This window comes from Sapajus apella, unplaced genomic scaffold (genome assembly GCF_009761245.1).
Source record: "Sapajus apella isolate SASKATOON/1434 unplaced genomic scaffold, GSC_monkey_1.0 scaffold16, whole genome shotgun sequence".
NCBI lineage: Eukaryota > Metazoa > Chordata > Mammalia > Primates > Cebidae > Sapajus > Sapajus apella.
In genome coordinates, this window is record NW_022436956.1 from 20,976,839 (window position 1) to 20,997,279 (window position 20,441).

Sequence of the window (20,441 nt, forward strand, 5' to 3'; positions counted from 1 at the left end):
AAAAAAAGAATAGAAATATCAGACTGCAGGTCGTGAGCTATCTGCAAGGGTGGATTAAAACACTACTATGACTCATCACACCTGCCTAATCATCAAATCATTCTTTCCAAGGGCACTGGCAAGTGACTAGCAGAGGGACACATCATTTGACACAATCAGCCTTCAGTGCCCAGATAAGACAGGCATAGAAAGGAAAAACTAGGAAAACAGGACCCAACTCCCAAAGCCTCTGGAGCAGCCATATGAGATCAGGGGACATGGAAGCGGCATCTCAGGTGGGACCAAAGTCAGCTTCCCCAGGGAACTGCCAGCTCCAGACGGGGGTTGCGCAAAGTCACACTCTTGTCTGAACTGGGGACGCCAGGCCCACCTGGCATGAGTGTGCAAGCGGTCCTTTTCCCCTCTGCAGCTGCTCCCACCGGCCCCACCAATGCTGCTGATGTGTGATTCACAGCAGAGACAGTGGCTAACTCACACTTGGTCACACTGCCTGGAAGAGGGATACTATATGAGCCAGGGGGCTCCTGGCTGACTCCTTGCCCTCCCCCCACTGCCCCGCACAGTAAGTCCTTGGGACATAAATAGTCCCTACCACAGGAAGGCCTCGTCTGGAGAGTGGAGTTTCCTAGAGTCGTTCATCCGCCTCCCAGGCTGCATCATTCACTCAGCAAATACTTGTTGGCTCCAATAATGTGCCAGGCAGTGTGCTGGACCTGATGGGGACAAGATCTGCCCCATTACATGTGAGGCACGGTGGTATGTATCCAAGGTGAGCCTCACAGCTTCTCTAAGATAGTGTTAAATATTTTCATTGTACAAATGAGGTTACTGAGGCTGTAAGAGCTTATAGTTCTTACCCCAGATCACATCAGCAGTAGGTAGGTGTCCAAGTTCCTTCCACTATGTAACCTCGCCTCTCCAGTAGGGGAGATAAGGCAAGTCCATAAATAACCATAACACAGAAGACACATTGCACACAACGATAGCTTCAAATAAATAAATACGGGCACAGAGAAGGCACAATTGCTTCTGGCTGGAGGTGGGGAACAGCTGGGGTTGGCATCATGGGAGGGACCTTGGAAGATCTAGGAATATGGAAGATAGGTTATTCCAAGTAGACAAAATGGGGTGAGCAAAGCCACAGAACTCAGAAAGCAACAAGCCCATAAAGCAAACCAAGATGAGTCTGGCCAGAACCCTGGACTCAGAGAAAGAGCAATAAGAAAAGATACTTACTGGGGCTGAGAGGGCAAGGAGGCTTCACCAACAGGCTAGAAGTGCACTGCCCCAAAAGTGCCCAGCACCACCCAGGGGTCTAGGGCAGGAAGCAAAACAAGTGGTAGCCTCACACTTTGCAGTAAGGCAGTGGTGAGCTAAAGCAGGAAAGAATGAAGACCAAGAAAGTAAGAGAGGGGGAGCCAACCTGGTGGGCAGACAGTTCATGCAACCTGCCACACCCTGAACCTTCAATAGCATACAAAGTTGAAGGGAAGCACAAAGATACAAGGTGTAAGTCATTAAAACAGAAGAAAACATGTACATGAGTGCCAAGCAGATGCAGATGCAGAAATGCCTGGACTCGGGGTGCTGGACCAAGGTGAGACAAGGGGGCAGGAGGAGGATGACTGGGTGGAGGCAGAGGCAGGGTGAGGAGGGCCCCCAGGAAGGAGGACCAGAATGCACGAAGACATGGGGACAGCAGACACGCCAAGACAGGCAGCTGCCAGCTGCCAGGTGTGGATAGATCCCTGTGCCTGGAAAAGAGAAGAATGGGAAATGAGAAGGAGTTAGGACACTTTAGGAAGGGCCATGAGGGCCAGGGAGAGAGACCACAGTGCAGAACCACGTGGGCCCTGCAGCAAGGCAGTGGTGAGCTGAAGCAGAAAAAAGGCGGCCAAGGAGCACTTCCATGACTGTACTGGTGATGGGCTCGGGGGGAAAGAGGGTGCAAACACCCAGGCAGGCAGGGAATGGGCGGAGGAGGACACACCCTCAGGGCAACAGGCTCAGAAACAAGGATGAGGGAGGAAGGTGCAAGCAGAAACCACTGACATTTATTAAACGCCAACTGTAGGTCAGGGGCTTACTACAGATGCCTTCAACATATATTCTATCACCTAATCCTCCAAAAAAATTATATAAGTTAACAACACCGCACTTGACAGATGCAGAAACTGAGGTCCAGAACATGAATGTAGCTAAGGTCAGAGAGCACATATCACAAACAGGATTTGAAGCTTTGTCTGCCCAACCCCAAAGCCCATTTCACAAACACCAAACTGCCTGGAGGGCCCGTTTCTGGAGCCAATATGGGGAAAGGAGAGGCAGGCCTTGGCCTACATGAGAAGAAACCAAAACCAAATGAAAGAACAGCCCTCTTCCTCTCCCCTGAAAAATGACTCCAAGGTTGACAGGCAAGGGAATATAAGGGAAGAGAATATGCGACTGGCAAAGGAGAGTTGAGGCCTCTACAGCTAAAGTCAGGTGACCTAAGCCTCAATGCCATCAGACCTGCTACCTTCCCTCCACCAAGAACACCCGGGCATGCCAAATGCCAGCTGCTTCTCCCCATTCCACACCTCGTGGGGCAGAGCAACTTTGCCCAAACCTGAGCAAAATTACCAGCAGTCACACAGCCGACCTCGCTAGAATTGGATGAAATTAACTTGCAAAAGACAGCACGCTATAACTAGCTTTGTGTTCCAACCTTTCTATACCTATTTAATTAAAGGCTCCTGTATAATGTGAACCCAATCGTCAGATTCATTAGATGGTGAGAACCTAATTCCGCAACTGTTTCGCTAATGAAACTGCAGTCTACTTTGGAAGGTGGATCACATGGGGCACCAGTTGCCAGTGAGGCCTGGGAAACCCATAAGAGCTTGAAGGTGGGTTCATCCGGGGTGGCCCCGCCACCAGGATGGATCTTCTGTGTCAGGAGCCTGGAGGGAGAGTCCAGGGAACAAGATGGACCAGGGCCCCAGCTGGCAGTGGGGACGTGCAGGCCACAGCAGGCTCTGAGTAGGGGTGAAGGCAGACAGGAGGTGGTTGCCTGTACCTGAAAGGGCCACTGAGGTGACCCTGCCTACCTGAATGAGCCAGTAAGTGCATTCTCAGCCGCAAACTATCCAGGAACCGCTTCCCGCAGAGCTCACACCCGTACGTCTTCATCCCACTGTGCAGCTTCCTGTAAGGGAAAGGAAAAGAGAGGTTGCTGCTGCTCTGGCTGGAAAGGAGGCAGGGCCATCTCCTACCTGGGTGCTTGGCAACCATCCCTCTGGCAGGTGACAGGTGAAAGGGAGCAGGAGGGCATCAATGGAAACATATCCTTGGATCCCCAGACAGTATAAATCTCGCCCTCTGCCCAGGGACTGCTGCCCATGAAGGACCCATTCTTGGTCTTGTCCACAGGCTTTACCACTGGTGCATGGACCAAGAAAATAAATCAGATCCAATTCCAGAAGGAGGAAGGATGAAACACCCAGGACAGTCAGGCAGGCATAATGCTCACTGTCAAACTAGCACAGACCTCATAGGAGGCCCCGAGCCTCTGCTCACCTCTGTACAGCACTGCCGTCCCCGGGTGGAGGCTGCGCACAAGCCTGCTGGACCCAGGAGGGCCACACCTGTATCTTTTCTCTCTCCTAGCTCCAACTCCCATTACAGTGACTGGCATGCAGCAGGCTCTGAATAAGCCTATGAATAAACTGATAGCCTTGTAGACGCAAGATGCTTCTTTCTCTGGCATCCAGATGTTCTTAGGACTGCAGTGACCCACCCCAACATGCACACCTTTCCCCTAAGGCCTGGCTTCACAAGTGTCTTTTCTCGTCTTGCCCCAGCAGAAAGCAGAGTTTCAAGAAACCGGATAACATCATTCTATAAATGTAGGGTGGTCATAGTCACCTGTGGCTCTTCATACACATTCTCTCGTTTTGCCACCACTATGATTCTGTGAGGTGGGCTGGGACCATGTTATCACCCCGGGGAAGACCGAGGTTCCAGTAACAACTGGTCACAGGCCCAACCTGCAGCAGTGCTCCCATCCCAACTTCCAACACGGGGCCTCTCCCGCCAGACCCCTGGCTCAGTCATGAGCCAGCTTGGGAGCTGGTAAGAGGCAGGGAGCCAAGCACTGGGGAGAGGCTCCAAGCTGCCGCCCACCCACACTCCTGTTGTCAAGCCCATACATGCTATTGCTGGATCCAGGATCCAGCCTCCACCTCCGCCCCAGTCCCCGCGCCATCCCTGCAACCTCCCCAGGGGCCTTGGCCCTCAGGACAGGGCAGGCATGGCAGCCAGAAGCAGGATCTGTGGGAAGTGGAGCAGGCAGAAGGGAAAACAAGGCCTTCTATCTGCATCAGAATGCTGACGTGTTAAGACCATAGCAAAAGGGTGGAGAGCTGGTACTGATCACAGATAAAACTGCAGGTGGGGAGAGGGAGTATTACACACTCAAGCTGGCAGCATCTAGATGGTGGCAAAACCAAGCCACCCACTGCCACCACCGTCCAAGTCCCAGAATGAGAACCCAGCAGTGTGTCAAGACCATGTGGGGCACCCAGGTGAGCCTCCTTAGTGCCAGTTGATGGGCTCCCACAGCATGAGGACCAGCATTCGGTGTCGACTGTACGCAGCCTTCTGATAGGGATCACACACAGTTCTCTCGGCAAAGCTCTTTCTCAATCACTTTGTTTTGTTTGCTTGCTTTCCCTTTCCCCACTTGCCAAAGACAAACGATTTCTCAATCATAAAACACACACACACACACACACACACACACACACACACACACCCTTATCTATGACACTGTAAGGGTACCCTCCCCGTGATGTTCTCTTGCTCCCTGCCATGCTGATCCACCCAAATTGAGAAATATTAACAGTACAAAACATTTTAACTGAACATTCTTAACTCTAAATATATTTCACAATGTTGGGCACTGGGACATGTCCTAATAGCATTTTGGACGAAGTATCTTTTAAACTACGTACCTAGGTATGTGAACACATGCAAACACACACGATAGTGGAGTATTCCTGTCACTTGCCTGGGGATGAGAGATACTTGCTTTTCTAAGAGACGTTCTATAGAGTGGCAAAGGCTCTATTCACAAGGGGTTCAGCAGGTGAACTTCTCACACACAATCACAGTAAAGTCTGGTGGATAGCAACATAGGGTTTCAGTTGATTTTCATCCTTTTCTTCACAGGGGATTTGTTAGCTCCCGGTGTGCCCACTTCTCAGGGGTGGCTGTCAAGAGGGACAGGAGGATGAACACCCATTTGGATTTGTTTTCCAAAAGGGCATTAGAGCGACTGGTCTTCAGAGGTGGGAGCCACCACCAGGCTAAACTCCCATCTGGCGCTCCCATCTCTTCTCCCTGAGGGTTCTAGATGAAATCCCTCACCATGATAAGCACTCCTCGTTTGGGTAACACCCTTGCCTTTTCTCTAGGTATGAATGGATTTGCCTGGCATTGGTGGAAGTGGCTTATCTTGGCCAACTGGATCGGCTTGGTGTGAAAGGTGACAGGCACTTGCCCTTAGGTGGCAGGGTACAGAGAAGAACGCTCAGCCAGCAACCAGACGACCTACATCCTCCACCTAACTCGGCCATTAGCCTTGGACAAGTCATGCTATCACAATTTCTCTGCATATCATCACCTATAAAGTGATGTAGATCATATCTAATATTTACAATAGAGACAAAATTATCATCCCAAAGTCTTACCCATATCCTTTTACCTGGCCTCTAAGGCAGTCCTCTAAGGGGCACTGTTATTCTCCCTGAGCCACGTCCCACTCATTACTGGGCACTGTGAGGTCCTCTGACACTGAGGCAGCCAGGCTAGGATCGCCCAAGCAAACTTCCAGACCCAATCCCAGCAATCTAGTTATTTAAAACCTAATCCAAGTGGCCTGAGTTTTCTCCGTTTCTCACTTGCTATTTATCTTTCAATGAAAGAAATTTCCAGAAATTATCAACAGCCTATCCTCGGAATGGCTCTGTTGTTGTGCATTTCTCCACCTTCAGAGACCCTATCCTGGCTATTCCTTGGGGTAAGGTCACTGCCTTGCAACTGACCCACCAACTCAGTGCCCCACACAGGTTACCAGAGATGAATATGGTGTCCATGTGATTCCACATGAACTACAAGGGCAAGGTCTTCCCTCTCTGGCAGAGAGACCTGGGCAAAGCACACAAAGTTCATTAGAGAAAAAGTCCTGGGAGTTCAACAGAGCCCGGCACTGGTTTGCTCACATCTCTAATTCTTGTTCATATACCAAGGAAGAATGTGGAAAAGTGAAGGCTTCTCCTAATTCAAAGAAAATAATGGTGGAGAGTTTCAGTGCAGACCTGGCTTCAGAGAGACCGGGCTACTGGCAGACTCTCCATGGCACAGTCTGCAGAACAGCCAATGTGGAAATAGAATTCCAACCGGTTCCCGGAGCAAAAGTGCAACTTCGTGTGAACTCACAGTCTATTCCCTCTTTAGACCACAACCTCCCACCACCACCATCACCACATTATGCAACTGCAAAGCATTTAGATCAAAATGGAAATTCTGTCCACCTCCTTCTTCCTTACCACACACACTCACATCTTCCCAATCCAGTACTATCTTTTCATAAGGTCTAATTGCACGTGGCCATCTGAGATTGTCAGCCTCCACTGTGACAGGAAAGGAAGACATCTGGGGACATTTTTGTACCTTTCTGTACACTGCTTTAGTTGGTGGTAGAGTTTTCACACTCTCCTCTGAGGAGAAGCCACCTTGCTGAACACTGTTTTGAAAGTAACCCAGTTCTAGTATGTCCCGTGCATCTCCATCCTATACTCAGTGGAGAATCCATTGCCCTCTATGCTTCAGGTCCTCATTCTCCACTCCTGGGGAACAGACTCAAGTTCTCCACAACTCTTAGTGGCTCATTAGGTAAACTCACCTTGCATGTAACAGATTTTTACTTATGTCCAAAAAGACAAAGAACACATTAACCTCTAACAAGTTTCTATTTTCTCAAGAAAGCTGAATCATGATGAGAAATTCAAGCTAAACAAAACTGAACCTTTTAACAAGTAACTGAAGAGTTCATTCTTTCGCACTGGTTTTCAACCACACAACTCTCACTAGTAAAACCAAGCTAGCAAGATACAAGCTCATCGTTTGAACCATTTCTGTGCTACTGAGAGTCTGAAAACTCATAAAGATTTCATCTGGTTTTAGAGTGCAAATCCCATAATGGCAGAGACCAGGCCTATACTTCCTTTCTTCATAAGGCTTCATTGAAAAGGGACTGGTCAAGGATGCTGTAGAAATCCCTGTGTAAATTGGCATCTATGGCATTCCTTTGCTCATCCTAACAATATTCCAAGTACAACAACTTACTGGTGGCTTCCAATTCAGAACTGGACCCTGTCCTGTGGCTCCTAAAGTCCACACAAGGAAGACTAATGGCTACTGCATAGAGGCATGAAGCCTTAGCTTTAGACCAACCTGTCATCTTCAGGATAAGCCTTTATCAACCTAGAATAAATGGTAGCAAGGACAGACCCAAGCCATACTCCACCCTCCTTACCCTCAGCTTCCAGGGAGAGCTGACCACAACAGCTGAGCCCTAAGAGGGCATCCACCACGTCTACTCTCTGCAGGGTAAGCTCAGTCCGCTTCCATGCCATACAGCCAGGGACCAAGGGAAGAAGGCTACAAGAAGAACCCATTGCACTAGCAGGTGTCCAGGGGAAAAGCCCAGCACCCCTGGCTGGCTGAGAGAGAGGGGTTCACGTCTGAGCACTGCCAATGCCACATTTCTTCCCAGGTTCCTGAGCCCAGGGAAAAAGGCTCAAGCTGGAGCACACCAATAGGCAGGGAAGGTTTAGAGAGAGAATCCTCAGTTCCAATAATTCAAGGGTTGAAATTGTCTGACCTGTGAGTTTTGCTGAACAGACTCCCACAGGGAACTAGGACCTGTGATTGGGAAAAATGAATGGGAGGGTTCCACAGCTGGAATACCCACTGCTCTCTCCCACCTTTGAATGAGGAAAAATAAAGTGGGAAATCTATCCTGTAAGGGCATTTATAAGATAATGTTGTCCTTGTTTTCAGCCAAACTGATTCATCCTCTGAAACAACACTTGGACCGGATCAATGCAGTACATAAGTACATAGGTACTTTCAACTCACCCTATGGTAGGTCTGAGGTCTCTCCACATGCAAAAGTCACCCCAATGCTTTGGACTTTTGCTTTCTGATCCTACAACCATCAATTTGACCTTCTCAGTGCTTCAAAGGGGTACTCAATAGATAGGAAGCAGATGGGAGATTCTGTAAGATCCAAACCATGACCTAAACTATCCTCTCCTCTCCAAAAAGTCTACCGCCTCCATGAGAACCAACACTCTCCAAGATCATCGACTTACCCAGCCACCATGCAAACTTCCTGGTCCTCTCGAGCAGGACCTGGGAAGTTGGTGCTGACATGCAGCCTTGGGCCCCACATGGGGACAGCATAAGGTAGGTCGCTTGATGGAGCTCTGCCAATGCTCTCAGCCTCAAAAGCAACCGACTACTAAGCTTGGTGATAACAGACCCTCACCATGGCCTCATTCACCTTTCCAAGTAGACACGGAATTGAGTAAAGGAAAAGCTTATGTACTTTAGTAATAGTCTCACTCTTCCTCCTTAGACCTTTAAGTAAAAAACACACTTTCAACATCTATTTCCCTTTAATTCAAAGGAAAAGTGAAGCAGTCAATGGCATTCTGTGCTCTAATTTTAGGAGGAAGGGATGAATGAAAAGTTAGGAGGATATCAGTACTTCCTCCCCAAAGCCAACTTCCATGGAGACTGCAGAGTGTTTCCATATTCAGTCCATTCTCCTGTGCTTTCTTTTTTAAAAAAACTGTTTTTAATAGAGACAAGGTCTTGCTATGAGACTTGAACTCCTGGTTCAAGGCTGGTCTTGAACTCCTGGGTTCAAATGATCTTCCCACCTCCGCCTTCCAAAGTGTGAGATTACAGGCATGAGCCACTACACCCAGCCTAATTCTCCTCTACGTTCTATGTGTCTTTTTGTGAGAAAGGAATACTCTGGACAGAGGCTGTTCTACTAGTGGACTCCACCCTAAGCCAGAACATGCTATTCACAGGGCATCAGGGATACTCTGGGGAATGTTCCCTTCCTTCTAAGGGTGACATAATGTCTTCCCAAGGAATGTCTCTTAAAGCCACCAAAAGTGCCACATTCCAGGCTAAGTAGGCCATTAGTCACACCCAGTGTCATTCTCCTTACATATTTTGTAGGAATATTAAGTTCAAGATTCAAGACGAAGCCATTTGTAAGTTCCTTAAGACTATACACTCTGTGGGGACAAGAACTATGTCTTTATCTCTGTCTTTTACGGCCTCAGCACAGGTTCAGGCAGCCAAAACAGACATATGAGAAGCTATAGCTAGTGGAGCAATTTCCAACCACCCTAAGACAAACGGATACCTAACCACTAAAATCTATCCCTGGGACTGCGTGGAACCAGAGAGGAGGCCTGGTACCCCAGGGGAGAAAAAGAAGCGATCATTCTAATGTTGGCTAGGGAATGGGTCACTTTCATTTTCTCAAGACATAAGGGAAATTACCCTTTTGCCCACTTTTTTTTAATGTTGAGATTAGATAGTCATTTGACAAGCTGTGAATGCTTAGCGGGTATTACCACAAATTATCCTTCTAGCAGTAGAGTTCGTTGCTCCCTGACTAGTCAATATTAATAAACATTACCGAATGCTTTTACAACACAATTTATTTTTTAATACAGCTCTTTATGTATGCCATAAAGTAAATATACCAATAAAAGCCAAGGATTTCAAACAACAGATTAAGAAAAACAACCAAGAACTAACTGAGTGCTAGTTAACACCTTCCATGCTGCAGATTTTGGGAGCGCACAGCGGGTGCCTCTCTGCTGGGGATCCAGACCAGGAGAGTTATGGAAGACAGTGGCCATTGGTTGGTTTGGAGTTGTTTAAAGGGAAGGGGAGAAAATGCTAAACCAGATGTTTTTTCTTAAGAATCACCTAAAAAAAATGTGGTATGTTGACCATGTATGTGTGTGTACATATATATATACATTGGGCTGAGTGCAGGAGACCTGGCTTTCACTCCAGCTCTGCAGGTATCCATCAAATGACCTTGGCCAAACCACTTAGTTTCTCTAGATTTCACCTGATGCCTCTGCAACAATGCAAAGGTTGAGCCAGATGATGTCTTAGGCTCTTTCCAATCGGGTTTACAAAACTGAAAGGCTGTGGGGCTGACATGGGGCTGTGCTGACTGGATTATATCTCCCGCATAAAGGATCCATACCAGATTCATCCTGTGAATCTTCACCACAGAGCTCAGAACATAGTAGGGGTTCATTTTTTGTTGAATGCATGAGCAAACAAGAAAGGGAATCAGAAGAGAAAAATGGAGAGATGGAAAAAACCCTGCCTACATACATATCCAGATACACACACACTCCAGTAAACGAACAGTTTGTCCCTACTGTCCAAAAGAGAAGCCCTCTATGGAGTTCTTAGAAAGAAAGCCAGGCATCCTACCTTGGCCTGGATCAAGGCCAATCTGGAGCTGACCAAAGAGTGGAGGGAACAGTCCTGAGCCTTGAAAATATGAGGAAGGACAATGGCATTCCCCAGGGCCATGACCACACCAAGTACAGCAGTTTCAGATAAGGCTGCCTTCGAGTGCTAAAATACAACGTCAGAAATGGCAAAGGGGCACACTAATCTCCCTGCAGCAACTGCTCAAGGAGGGATCTTCATGGCTGCCGAGCACCAGGAGGCCTGGGCTTCTGGCTGTTACGTAACTGGTCCTTTGTTTTAAAAATACTGAGTTCTCTTAAGTCATTTATTTGAAATATCTCTATCAACAAATTTCACCAAGAACAAAAGTTTTTCATTTGTGCACTGGGCTATAGGATGATCTTATCGCACACAATCTCATACAGTCTCTTTCAACAAGGTCTTAGCGTGCTTATCTGTGAAGTTCCTGGTAGCCAAATATGATTGAAATGTTCTATTTATGCTCACTGGATTAAGGAGATGTTGCAAAACTGCACAAAAACCTGGCAGATGTAAGCAAGGTATTACAGCCAGGGCAGTTAAGATCTGAGGGGAAGAGATCAATACATACTTTTGTAGTTTTCTTTCTTTTTCTTTTCCTTTTAAGAGACCAGAAAAGTTGTGCTTTTAGAAAAGGAAGAGGAAAAAATAGTAAAATGCCTTAAGATTTATAGCTTCTCTGAGCTTTTTCCAAACCCAAAACAGGGCACCATGATGCATGCTTGATGATGTCAGCCCAAGGGAAACAAAAATAAATCCAAAATATTCTCTCTAGATCCTAAAAGGCCCTATAAGGGAATTAAACTATGGTTACGGATGAACAGGGTTTTTGTTCTCCCTCTCCCGTACAAGGCTTTTCACCAGCACGAATAACCGATTTCTGGGAAAACGGTTTTCAAAAAGCTACAGACTTTTCCTTTATCTCCTTGCTGTGCCTGGACACATGTGGAGGACATGTTTTCTCCTGGCTACCTGGGATCATTTTTATATATTTCCACTCTAGCCAGGAAGCCACAATGCTACCTCCAGATCCCATGGACCAGCCATGGAAACTCAGAGATTTTTGAGAATAACTGAGGTTTATTAAGGGCCTACGAAGAAAGTTTCTCTGGAATTAAACCATTCTGAAAACCTTTTTAATGTATATTGCCTCATTCTTTCTGCTTTAGTACACTGAAAATTAAATTACTTTTCTATGAGGATTCTGAGCTGGAGAGCTATCATTCTAAACATCAATTATGAACACAAGATAAGACATTGAGCTGATTACCTGTATGGGCACCAAATCACATTGTAAATGTTGTTGTCATTTTAATGAAGAAAAAAGGCAAAAGCCAAATAGATATTAGCTTCTTTATTGGTTCTTTCTTCCTTTCTTCTAGAAAAATGCAAAAAAGAATATCTAGTTAACTGAGGTTTCGGTTTTTTCCTCTTTTTCTTTTTTTTTTTTTTTTTCTTTTAAGATGGAGCCTCACTCTATCGCCCAGGCTAGAGAGCAGTGGCACAATCTCGGCTCACTGCAACCTCTGCCTCCCAAGTGCAAGCAATTCTCATGCCTCAGCCTCCCAAGCAGCTGAGACCATAGGCACACACCACCATGCCCAGCTAAGTGGGGTTTTTTTGTTTGTTTTTGGTATTTTTAGTAGAGAAGGGCTTTCACCATGTTGGCCAGGCTGTCTCAAACACCCGACCTCAAGCAATCCGCCTGCCTCAGCCTCCGAAAATGCTGGGATTACAGGCATGAGCCACCACGCCTGGCCTCAACTGAGGTTTTAATCATAAAGAAGGTAATGCATTTACAGATCATGTCTGACTTTGAAAGGGTTTCCTGAGGATCATCTCCACCACCCTATGGCTGGCCTGGAGAGTGCAGAGCCCATCTTGTGGATGGGAAAACTGAGGCCACATGACTTACTAGTCTATATAAACAGGCAGATATCACCAGACTTCTCAGGATCTGCCTTCAAATTCCTATCTAAGCCACTCTTTCCCTGAAAAGGGCAGGAAAACCAGCAGCTAGAAAGGAGTCACTGAGATTTTCCCAATCTAATCAAATAGAAGTAAAAACAGAGAGGCCTCCAAGGAAAAAAAGTAAACTGAATCATGGCACCCAGAGTCCACGGACAAGCTGGGTCTCACAGGCACTTGATAACTTCCTACAGAAAAGGCAAGACAACTCATGCCCTGCTGCAACTCACCCTACATCTGTTAAGTGCCTACTGTGTGCTGGACTCCTGTGAAGTCAGGCTGCTCCTGAACGACAGCCCATCTAGGTAAGTTGTCCATCAACACAATTTTCCATCATTAGTTTTATGGATTTCCTTTATAGCATTTAACACAATTTTCAGTTATATATTGTTTTTTTTATTAGTATTCTTTATCTCTACTAGACTATAAGTTACATTAAGGCAGAAACCACCCACTATAACCTGAGTATGCCAGTGTGTGCTGTGTAAAGTAGACATTCAGTACACTTTTCTAAACAGATCTGTTGAGATATTTCCCACATACCATAAAATGTATCCTTGTCAAGTATGCCATTCACTGGCTTGTGGCATATTCATAGAACTGCACAACCGTCATCACTATCAAATTCCAGAATAGTTTCATCACCCTGGAAAGAAACCTTGTACCCATTAGCAGTCACTCTCCATCCCCCTCAACCCCTAGCCTTTGGCAATCACAAATGTACTATCCTCCTCTACATATTTGCCTGTTTTGAACATTTCATATAAACGGCATCATACAACACACACCCTTTGGGGTCTGGCTTCTCCCACACAGCATAATGTTTTCAAGTTTCGTTCCTATCATAGCTTGTATCCGTACTTTGTTCCTCTGTATGGATATACCACATTTTGTTTATCCAGTCATCAGTTGATGGACATTTGGTTGCTTCAACCTCTTGGCTATTACGAATAATGCTGCTATGAACATTTGTGTACAAGTTTTATGTGTGGACATATGTTTTCACTTCTCTTGGGTATATACCTAAGAGCGGAATGCCAGCTCATATGGTAACTCTATGTTTAACCTTTTAAGGAACTGCCAGACTGTTTTCCAAAGCAGCTGCACCACTTTACATTCCCATCAGCAATGTATGCGGTTTCCAATTCCTCAATACATTTTTGGACTAAGTGAATAAATGAATAAAGATTCCTTCTGCTGTAAAATCCCCCAAAAAAGGGGATGCAGTTCTGAGGCTTCTTCAGTAAACTAGCATCTTCATCTGCAGACATGACATGCTACACTCATGTTTCACAGAAACCCCAAAGAATGCTATTTATATGTAATTCCTTTTAGAGAGAGAATCGAGTGAAAAATGAAGAAAAGGAAAGAAAAACACCAGACAGCTCAAAGTGGGCGCTACTTTCACATACGTGATTTCAACCCCTACCCTCAGCCCACGTCTAAACTCAATAATTTAATAATGCACATTCCTTGAACAGATTTAGTTGAAAATAGAAGAGGGATCCCAGCTCAACTGAAGCCGGCTTTGGTTTGGTCAGCGGTGAAGGAAACATGATTTGACAGCTCTGCTGTCTCTGGTAGAAAGCTTGAAAATATACTTAATAATAATTAAAACAAAAATGCACAAATGAAAATATCCCAGGCAGGCTCCAGGAGTGGGACCCAGGGTGCTGGAACCTGTTAAGAAGGTAAGACAGCCAACGGCGAGAGCCTCTCTTCCTGGGCTCATGAGAGTGGGCAGGATATCGCAGAGCAGGCTGCAGCAAGAAGCTCTGTTAAGGGCTCCCCAAACTTCTCTTTCTCCCCCTTTCCTTTTTTGTAAAAGAAGTCAGCTGTATTCCTTTCTGCACAGACTCCTTGCAAAGAACAAACAAACAAAGGCTGGGACAGAGCAAGGCCCTTTGCAAGCTGCAGGTAATTAAAACGGCCTGTAAATGCCCCAGCAGAAAGCACTTCAAAGAGACAGTAATTCCAGCAATGGCCAGTCAAGGCTGTGTGGTGTAAAAATTATGAGTTTTCCCAACAGGGAGCTTTGTGTGAAAAGGACAGGGGTTGGTGGCAAAAGGAGGGTGAGCCACACAGATGAGGTTTACAATTGGTGTCCATGCCCAGTATGCATGGGACGTGTGTGTGTGTGTGTGTGTGTGTGTGTGTGTGTGTGTGTGTTTGTGTTTGGCAAACACACAGGCCAGAGAAAGGGGATTGTGTGCATGTGTGTGAGAGCACACATTTATCAAGGCTGAGACGGTCCAAGCGTGTGGGCACAGAGATAAAAGGAAAAATAAAATAAAAGCAACAAATACGAATCCTCTTCCCTGCTGGGGCTCATTTTCATGGGGAAAAGTACCAGGCAGCTTGTATGTGCCTCTTGCTCCTTACATGCAAGGCTGCCGAGCACACAGGAAATGCATAATACCAATGACTCCAGGCCCAACAAGCAGCCAAGGCCAAGCTGCGGCTCTCTAGAAACATCCACACTTTCAGCCTCACAACACGACACAATAACCAACAACATATCGCAAGCTAGGTAATCATGAAAGAGAGAATGAAGAGACAGATGCTTAACCTTGACTCTGACTGCATTTGCTAAGTCGCCTGTGCCACCTGCCTGGGTGCCCTGTGCTTAGATGATGGAGTGACCGGTCCATGGCATGGAGGAGAAGAGAGGCTGCAGCCTCAATGCACAAGGACGTGGGCCCCACTCTTACGATCCACAACACAAAAAACCCAAACTAGCACACATCAGTGATCACCAGACCGCAACATCACACATCTGGGGTGGAGGGAGGACCTATGACTAGCATTATTTTTTCTACATTTTTGTGTAATCGTCCTGTAGAAACCTGGCACTTCCAAAAGGACATTTCACTAGGCAAGAGGGTCAGTACCATTCCTAGAAACCTTCCCCAGTTCCTCCTCTCTGTCCCCTCTCAAAGCAGACCCCCTTTTCCCTCCAGCCCCTGTCTTTTGAATATGTTTCCATTGGAGCAGATGTACTCACTAGGGTGCATCTGCTTGTTGCTCTGTCTCTCCAGCTGGATGGGCAGCTACATGAAGACAGGGCTTTGCTTCATTCATCTTATATTCTCAAGCCTTGTAAAGGGCACAGCATTAGTGGTGCTAAAGAAACGTGTTGTGAATGGATGGATGAGTGGTGGGTGCATCTTAGCTGTTCAGTGGGTAATAAATCAATCAGGATTTGGATGGAGTACAGCATATTGCTTAGAGCCGGTACCCACAGCTCCTCACTCTCATCAGCCAGCACACGTGCACCCTGTGCACAGGAGCCTCGGAACCTGGGAGGGAAGGTGGGAGCAAGCCCATGCTCACCAAGGCGGCGGAGAAACCAGCGCTGGCCAGGGGCTTTATTTCCCCATAAACAAAATCCTGTTCTGCCTCCCTCAGCCCCACTCACTAACTCCTCCCTGACATTGCTGGTTTTAAGCCCACACATAAAAATGTCCTTTGCTATTTTTATTTAATGAGCTTTCATTTTTCCTCCCCGTTTTTGTAAATGAGAAAGCAAAGCCCACCTCTAATGGGGATGGGGGGAGGAAGCAGAGTGGAATCTTTTTTAAACGGGCCATAACTTTACGAAAAGCTTTCTCCTCCGCAATCCCCCCAGCTCCCCCTCCCCAAGTCCCCATGCTCCTCCATCCTCCCTGCATCGTCCCTTCCCACCATTCGAAACAAGATGCATGGATTTTGGACATTTGATTACTTTTAAGTATATATTTTTCCCTCAAATAGACTGAATACAATGGTTAGGAAATGTGACAGAAAACTATTCTGAACCATTTATTGCCTTAATACCCACCTTTGTCCAACAGGCAGTTTTGACAACAGCGATAAATTCCAAATTTATGTCAACAGAGCATATGTTGAACACCTCATTTCTGAGCTAAAGCGGCATGCTGCCCTATAAATCACCGTTCTGTTTGAAATGAAAGTAGATTACAGGCCTGTGTTATTGAGCAGTTAGAGCTATAGTCATATAAATCAGAACTTTTAACTCTAGGCAATCCGTTGTGCAATTAACTAAAGGGTACTTTGTCATTTCAAGGCTTGTGCACAGACTTGGCAGGGCATAGAGCTACTGGGGAAGGGGGTGGGAAGGAAAAAAAGTTTTTAGGCAACAGGAAGGTTGTTGGCTGCAGCCTCCACCATACTCCACACAACGCTTTAACCCCCAACCACCATCGCCACCAGGACCTGCCAAGCCTGAATATAGGCAAAGACAACCTCATAATCAGCATCTGCCGCAAAGACAACATCACACTGAGCATTTGTCACCGAGTCACCTCCCGAAACCCAAGTGCCTTTTCAGTCATTCATTAAGCACTTCCTGAGCGCAAGCCAAGAGCATAACATCATCTCAGGTGCTAAAATGATGTCAGAGACATGAAAAGTGGTAACTGTGACACCAACAACAATGTTTAGATAATATTGATGATGAGGAAGAATCAGAAGCAAATCTGTACAAGACATAGGTGAGCACTTATTATGTGCCAGGCACAACTCTGCGCATTTTCATGCCTTATTTCATTCAATCCTCAGGACAACTCTATGAAGCAGGTATTTTTATTTCCATTTTTTGCTGAGGCACAGGGAAATAAACAACTCACCCAGGGTCATTAAGCTTGTAAGTGGCAGAGCCTGATACAACTAGTCAGTAGAATGAAAACTTTAAGAAGCGACACTGACACCAGCCATGTGCCAATTCCAGATCTCTAACTCACAAGGTTCTAAGAATCTGGGATTCTCCAAGTCTCAGTTTTCTCATCTGTCAAGTAGACTAGCAATACCGTTACCTCAGAAGGTAGATGAATGAGACTGTGCATGTAAAGCAACTAAGCATGACACTGAGAATATAATATCTTGAATAAATGTGTAGCTAGCGTAAGGCTAATGAAGAAGAAAGACAGGACCCTCTCCTGGCCAGTCCATAACCTAGTGGACAAAAAGATAGCACTAGAGAAAGAGACCGAGGAGGATGTGGTGATGTGCCAGTATGTCAACAAATGACTATGGGTGTGCAGAAGAGGAGCAGATGAGCAGCACAAGCTGTCACTGGAGACAGGCTGAGAACATGGTGAGATTCAGCTGGTCCTTTCAGGGGCTCTGGAAGCTCCAAAGGGTTCTAGCTACCCATGTTTGGGAATGTTAAGAATGGAAAAAGCCTTGGATGGGGTGGGGGGAAGACCATGTGATGGAGGCATCACAAGAGCCAAGACTTGGTGCTAGAAATGAGTACGTTGTGCCAGACAAGCCTTCAGGAGACCAGCCTGGCTTACCCACAGTGGGCGGGTGGTGAAGACAGTGGCGAGGAGCCTGCAGAGGCAGCAGGGTGGGCTGATGATACGGAGTCCTGAGACTGATGCTGAGGACTTTGGTCTCAGCGCTGCAGTCCTCGAGCAGCCCCAAAGCCCTTCTCAAAACAATGGAGGTGGCTGGGCGTGGGAGGCTCAGCATGGGCAGGGACCATAGAATGAGACAGAGGAAAGCGCCCAATGCGAAACTGAGAAGGAGGGTGTTTCCAAAGACAGTAGTTAGGTCAGCCTTCCAGAACAAAATGCCAACACAGTATCACTGTCACACATCTGCAGGACATTTCTATTCCCTAAGAAGGTACAAGAAAAGAGAGACTGGAACAAACCTCCTGTCTCTGTCTACTCCCGATCACAGGGGCCTGAGTGACTCCATGGAGTACGAGTTACCACGGCAGGGAACTCAAAACAGCCGTTGCCTCTGTTTGTTCCCTCCATCCAACTAAACATGCCACCATGTACTCATCAGAATGCAGATGGCAGCAAGAATGGGCAGCCAAGGAACGACACTTCTTTCCTTCGGCACCCCGCACCGGCTACCAACTCAACACGGCTGGGAGGCAGAAATCCTCAGGTCTCCTCTGTCCTGGGCCTAGGCAAGTTGAGAATCCATTGACTGACTGATAGGTATTTATTTGGCATAGTGAAGGATACAACCAAAGCATAAGACAACAGCCTACCCTCCTAACACTTTAGTTGAAGAGGGACGACAATACACAGTATAACAGAACCCAGTACTTACACGCGCACATGTCAGGTCCTGAGGACAATCTCAACATCCAGCCTGAGTGGGAATCAAAAGCTCAGGCCTCCCCGAGGAGGGGGGCTCATGCCTGGGCTCAGAAGATACCAAGGAAGCAGCACAGAAGACGAGAGGGTGTTTCAGATGAGGGGGAAACAGGCACCAAAGCGGCATCACTCCAGAAGGGGAAGCCAGCCCGGGGGCTGGAGAAGGAGAGGCGAGGCGAGTGTTGTGGAGTGGTGTCCATGGTGAGGTTAGACCAGAAGGTTCATGGAGAAAGACGGGGCTGAAAAGCAGACAAGGGGGGAAACACTGTTCTTTCCTGACTGAGGACGGAAGGGGGCATGAGGATTACAGAGTTCAGGAGCTGACGTCTGACACGCTCTAGGAGCCCTCGGTGCTATCCTTCCTGTCCTGACATATGGTACTACAGAACATCTGGCCTTGGAGGCTGGCCAGCCACTTGCTCCCCCGACCTCCTCCACAGCCGGCCATTCGCGGAGAAGCAAATTCTTTGCGCGAATATCAGGGTGACAGGCCTTCCGGACACTCACTCTGTGTTTGGTCACTTGCCAGGATGCTTCTGTCTTGCTCCACAGTCGGATGCCAACAAGGCAAGGAGATGCTGCAGAAACTGGCACCTTCCATAAGAATCCCCTACTACACACACACACACACACACACACACACACACACACACATGGACCGCGGGCACGTACTCACACACGCCATCTCTCGCCATCTGTCTGAACAAACTGCTGGTCTCTGAGGGGGAAAAAAGGAAACCTCTCAGAGATATTTGTTTAATATCTGAGCAGTGGGGGAGCAGATGAAGTATGCAAGTTTCATTTAGAAAATCGTCAAGAAACTATTATAGTAAAATGAGGCTTCCAGTTTCCAAATAAAGCTGAAGCGATCACATGGAACAAACTGGCGAAGCTGGAGAATGAAGAAGCAGGAAGGAAGTACAATAAAAATAATAACTGGAGGAAAAGAGGAAGTCACGAGGTGCCAGGGAATTAGTGGCAGCCCCCATCCCCTTCAGGACTGGGGAACAGTGTGAGCAACTGGCAATGGGAAAACCACAAATCAAAAGTGACAGCCGGGAGGAGGGTCTCTTTCTGTCTTCAGAAGTGTGGTCGCCATGCTCCAGGAATTCCTCCGTTCCTAGATGTCCATTTGCCTCTCAGGACTTGCATCGTATAAATCCTCACAAAATCACTTTGGAGAAGAAAGAGACTGGTATCCACCTCTTACCTCTTATTTTAGAAATTTGGGCTGGGAGAGCAGGTGAGGAGGAAGACAGCAGGAAATGAGTCAGTAGCCCCATAAGAAGAAGGGAGTAGGCTGCACGCGGAGGCTCACACCTGTAATCCCAGCACTTTGGGAGGCAGAGGCAGGCAGATCACTGAGGTCAGGGGTTCAAGACCAGCCTGGCCAACATGATGAAACCCATCTCTAATAAAAAATACAAAAATTAGCCAGGCGTGGTGGTATGTGCCTGTAATCCCAGCTGCTCAGGAGGCTGAGGCAGGAAAATCTCTTGAACCCAGGAGACAAAGGTTGCAGTGAGCCAAGATTACACCACTGCGCTCCAGCCTGGGCAGCTGAGAAAGACTCTGTCTTGAATAAAAAAATAAACAATAACTTAAAAAATAAAAATAAATTTTAAAAAAGAGGAAGGGAGTACAGAGTGGTACTTGACTCAAAAGTCAACACAAATTTATTGCCTACTAAATGCAGGACATGGTATTAGCCACCACAGAGAGATTCAAAGAAACATAATA

At 46.8% G+C, this 20,441-nt stretch overlaps 1 protein-coding gene across 4 annotated transcripts in view; it reads right to left on the minus strand.

Moving 5' to 3' along the window:
* The window catches only part of ZBTB16 (zinc finger and BTB domain containing 16), a 199,985-nt gene that overhangs the window by 99,471 nt on the left and 80,073 nt on the right, over nucleotides 1-20,441 (minus strand). For all 4 annotated transcript variants that reach the window (XM_032285476.1, XM_032285479.1, XM_032285477.1 and 1 more), the window contains exon 3: nucleotides 3,090-3,187. In XM_032285476.1, the coding sequence (XP_032141367.1) occupies nucleotides 3,090-3,187 (98 nt within the window). The remainder of the gene's footprint in view (nucleotides 1-3,089; nucleotides 3,188-20,441) is intronic.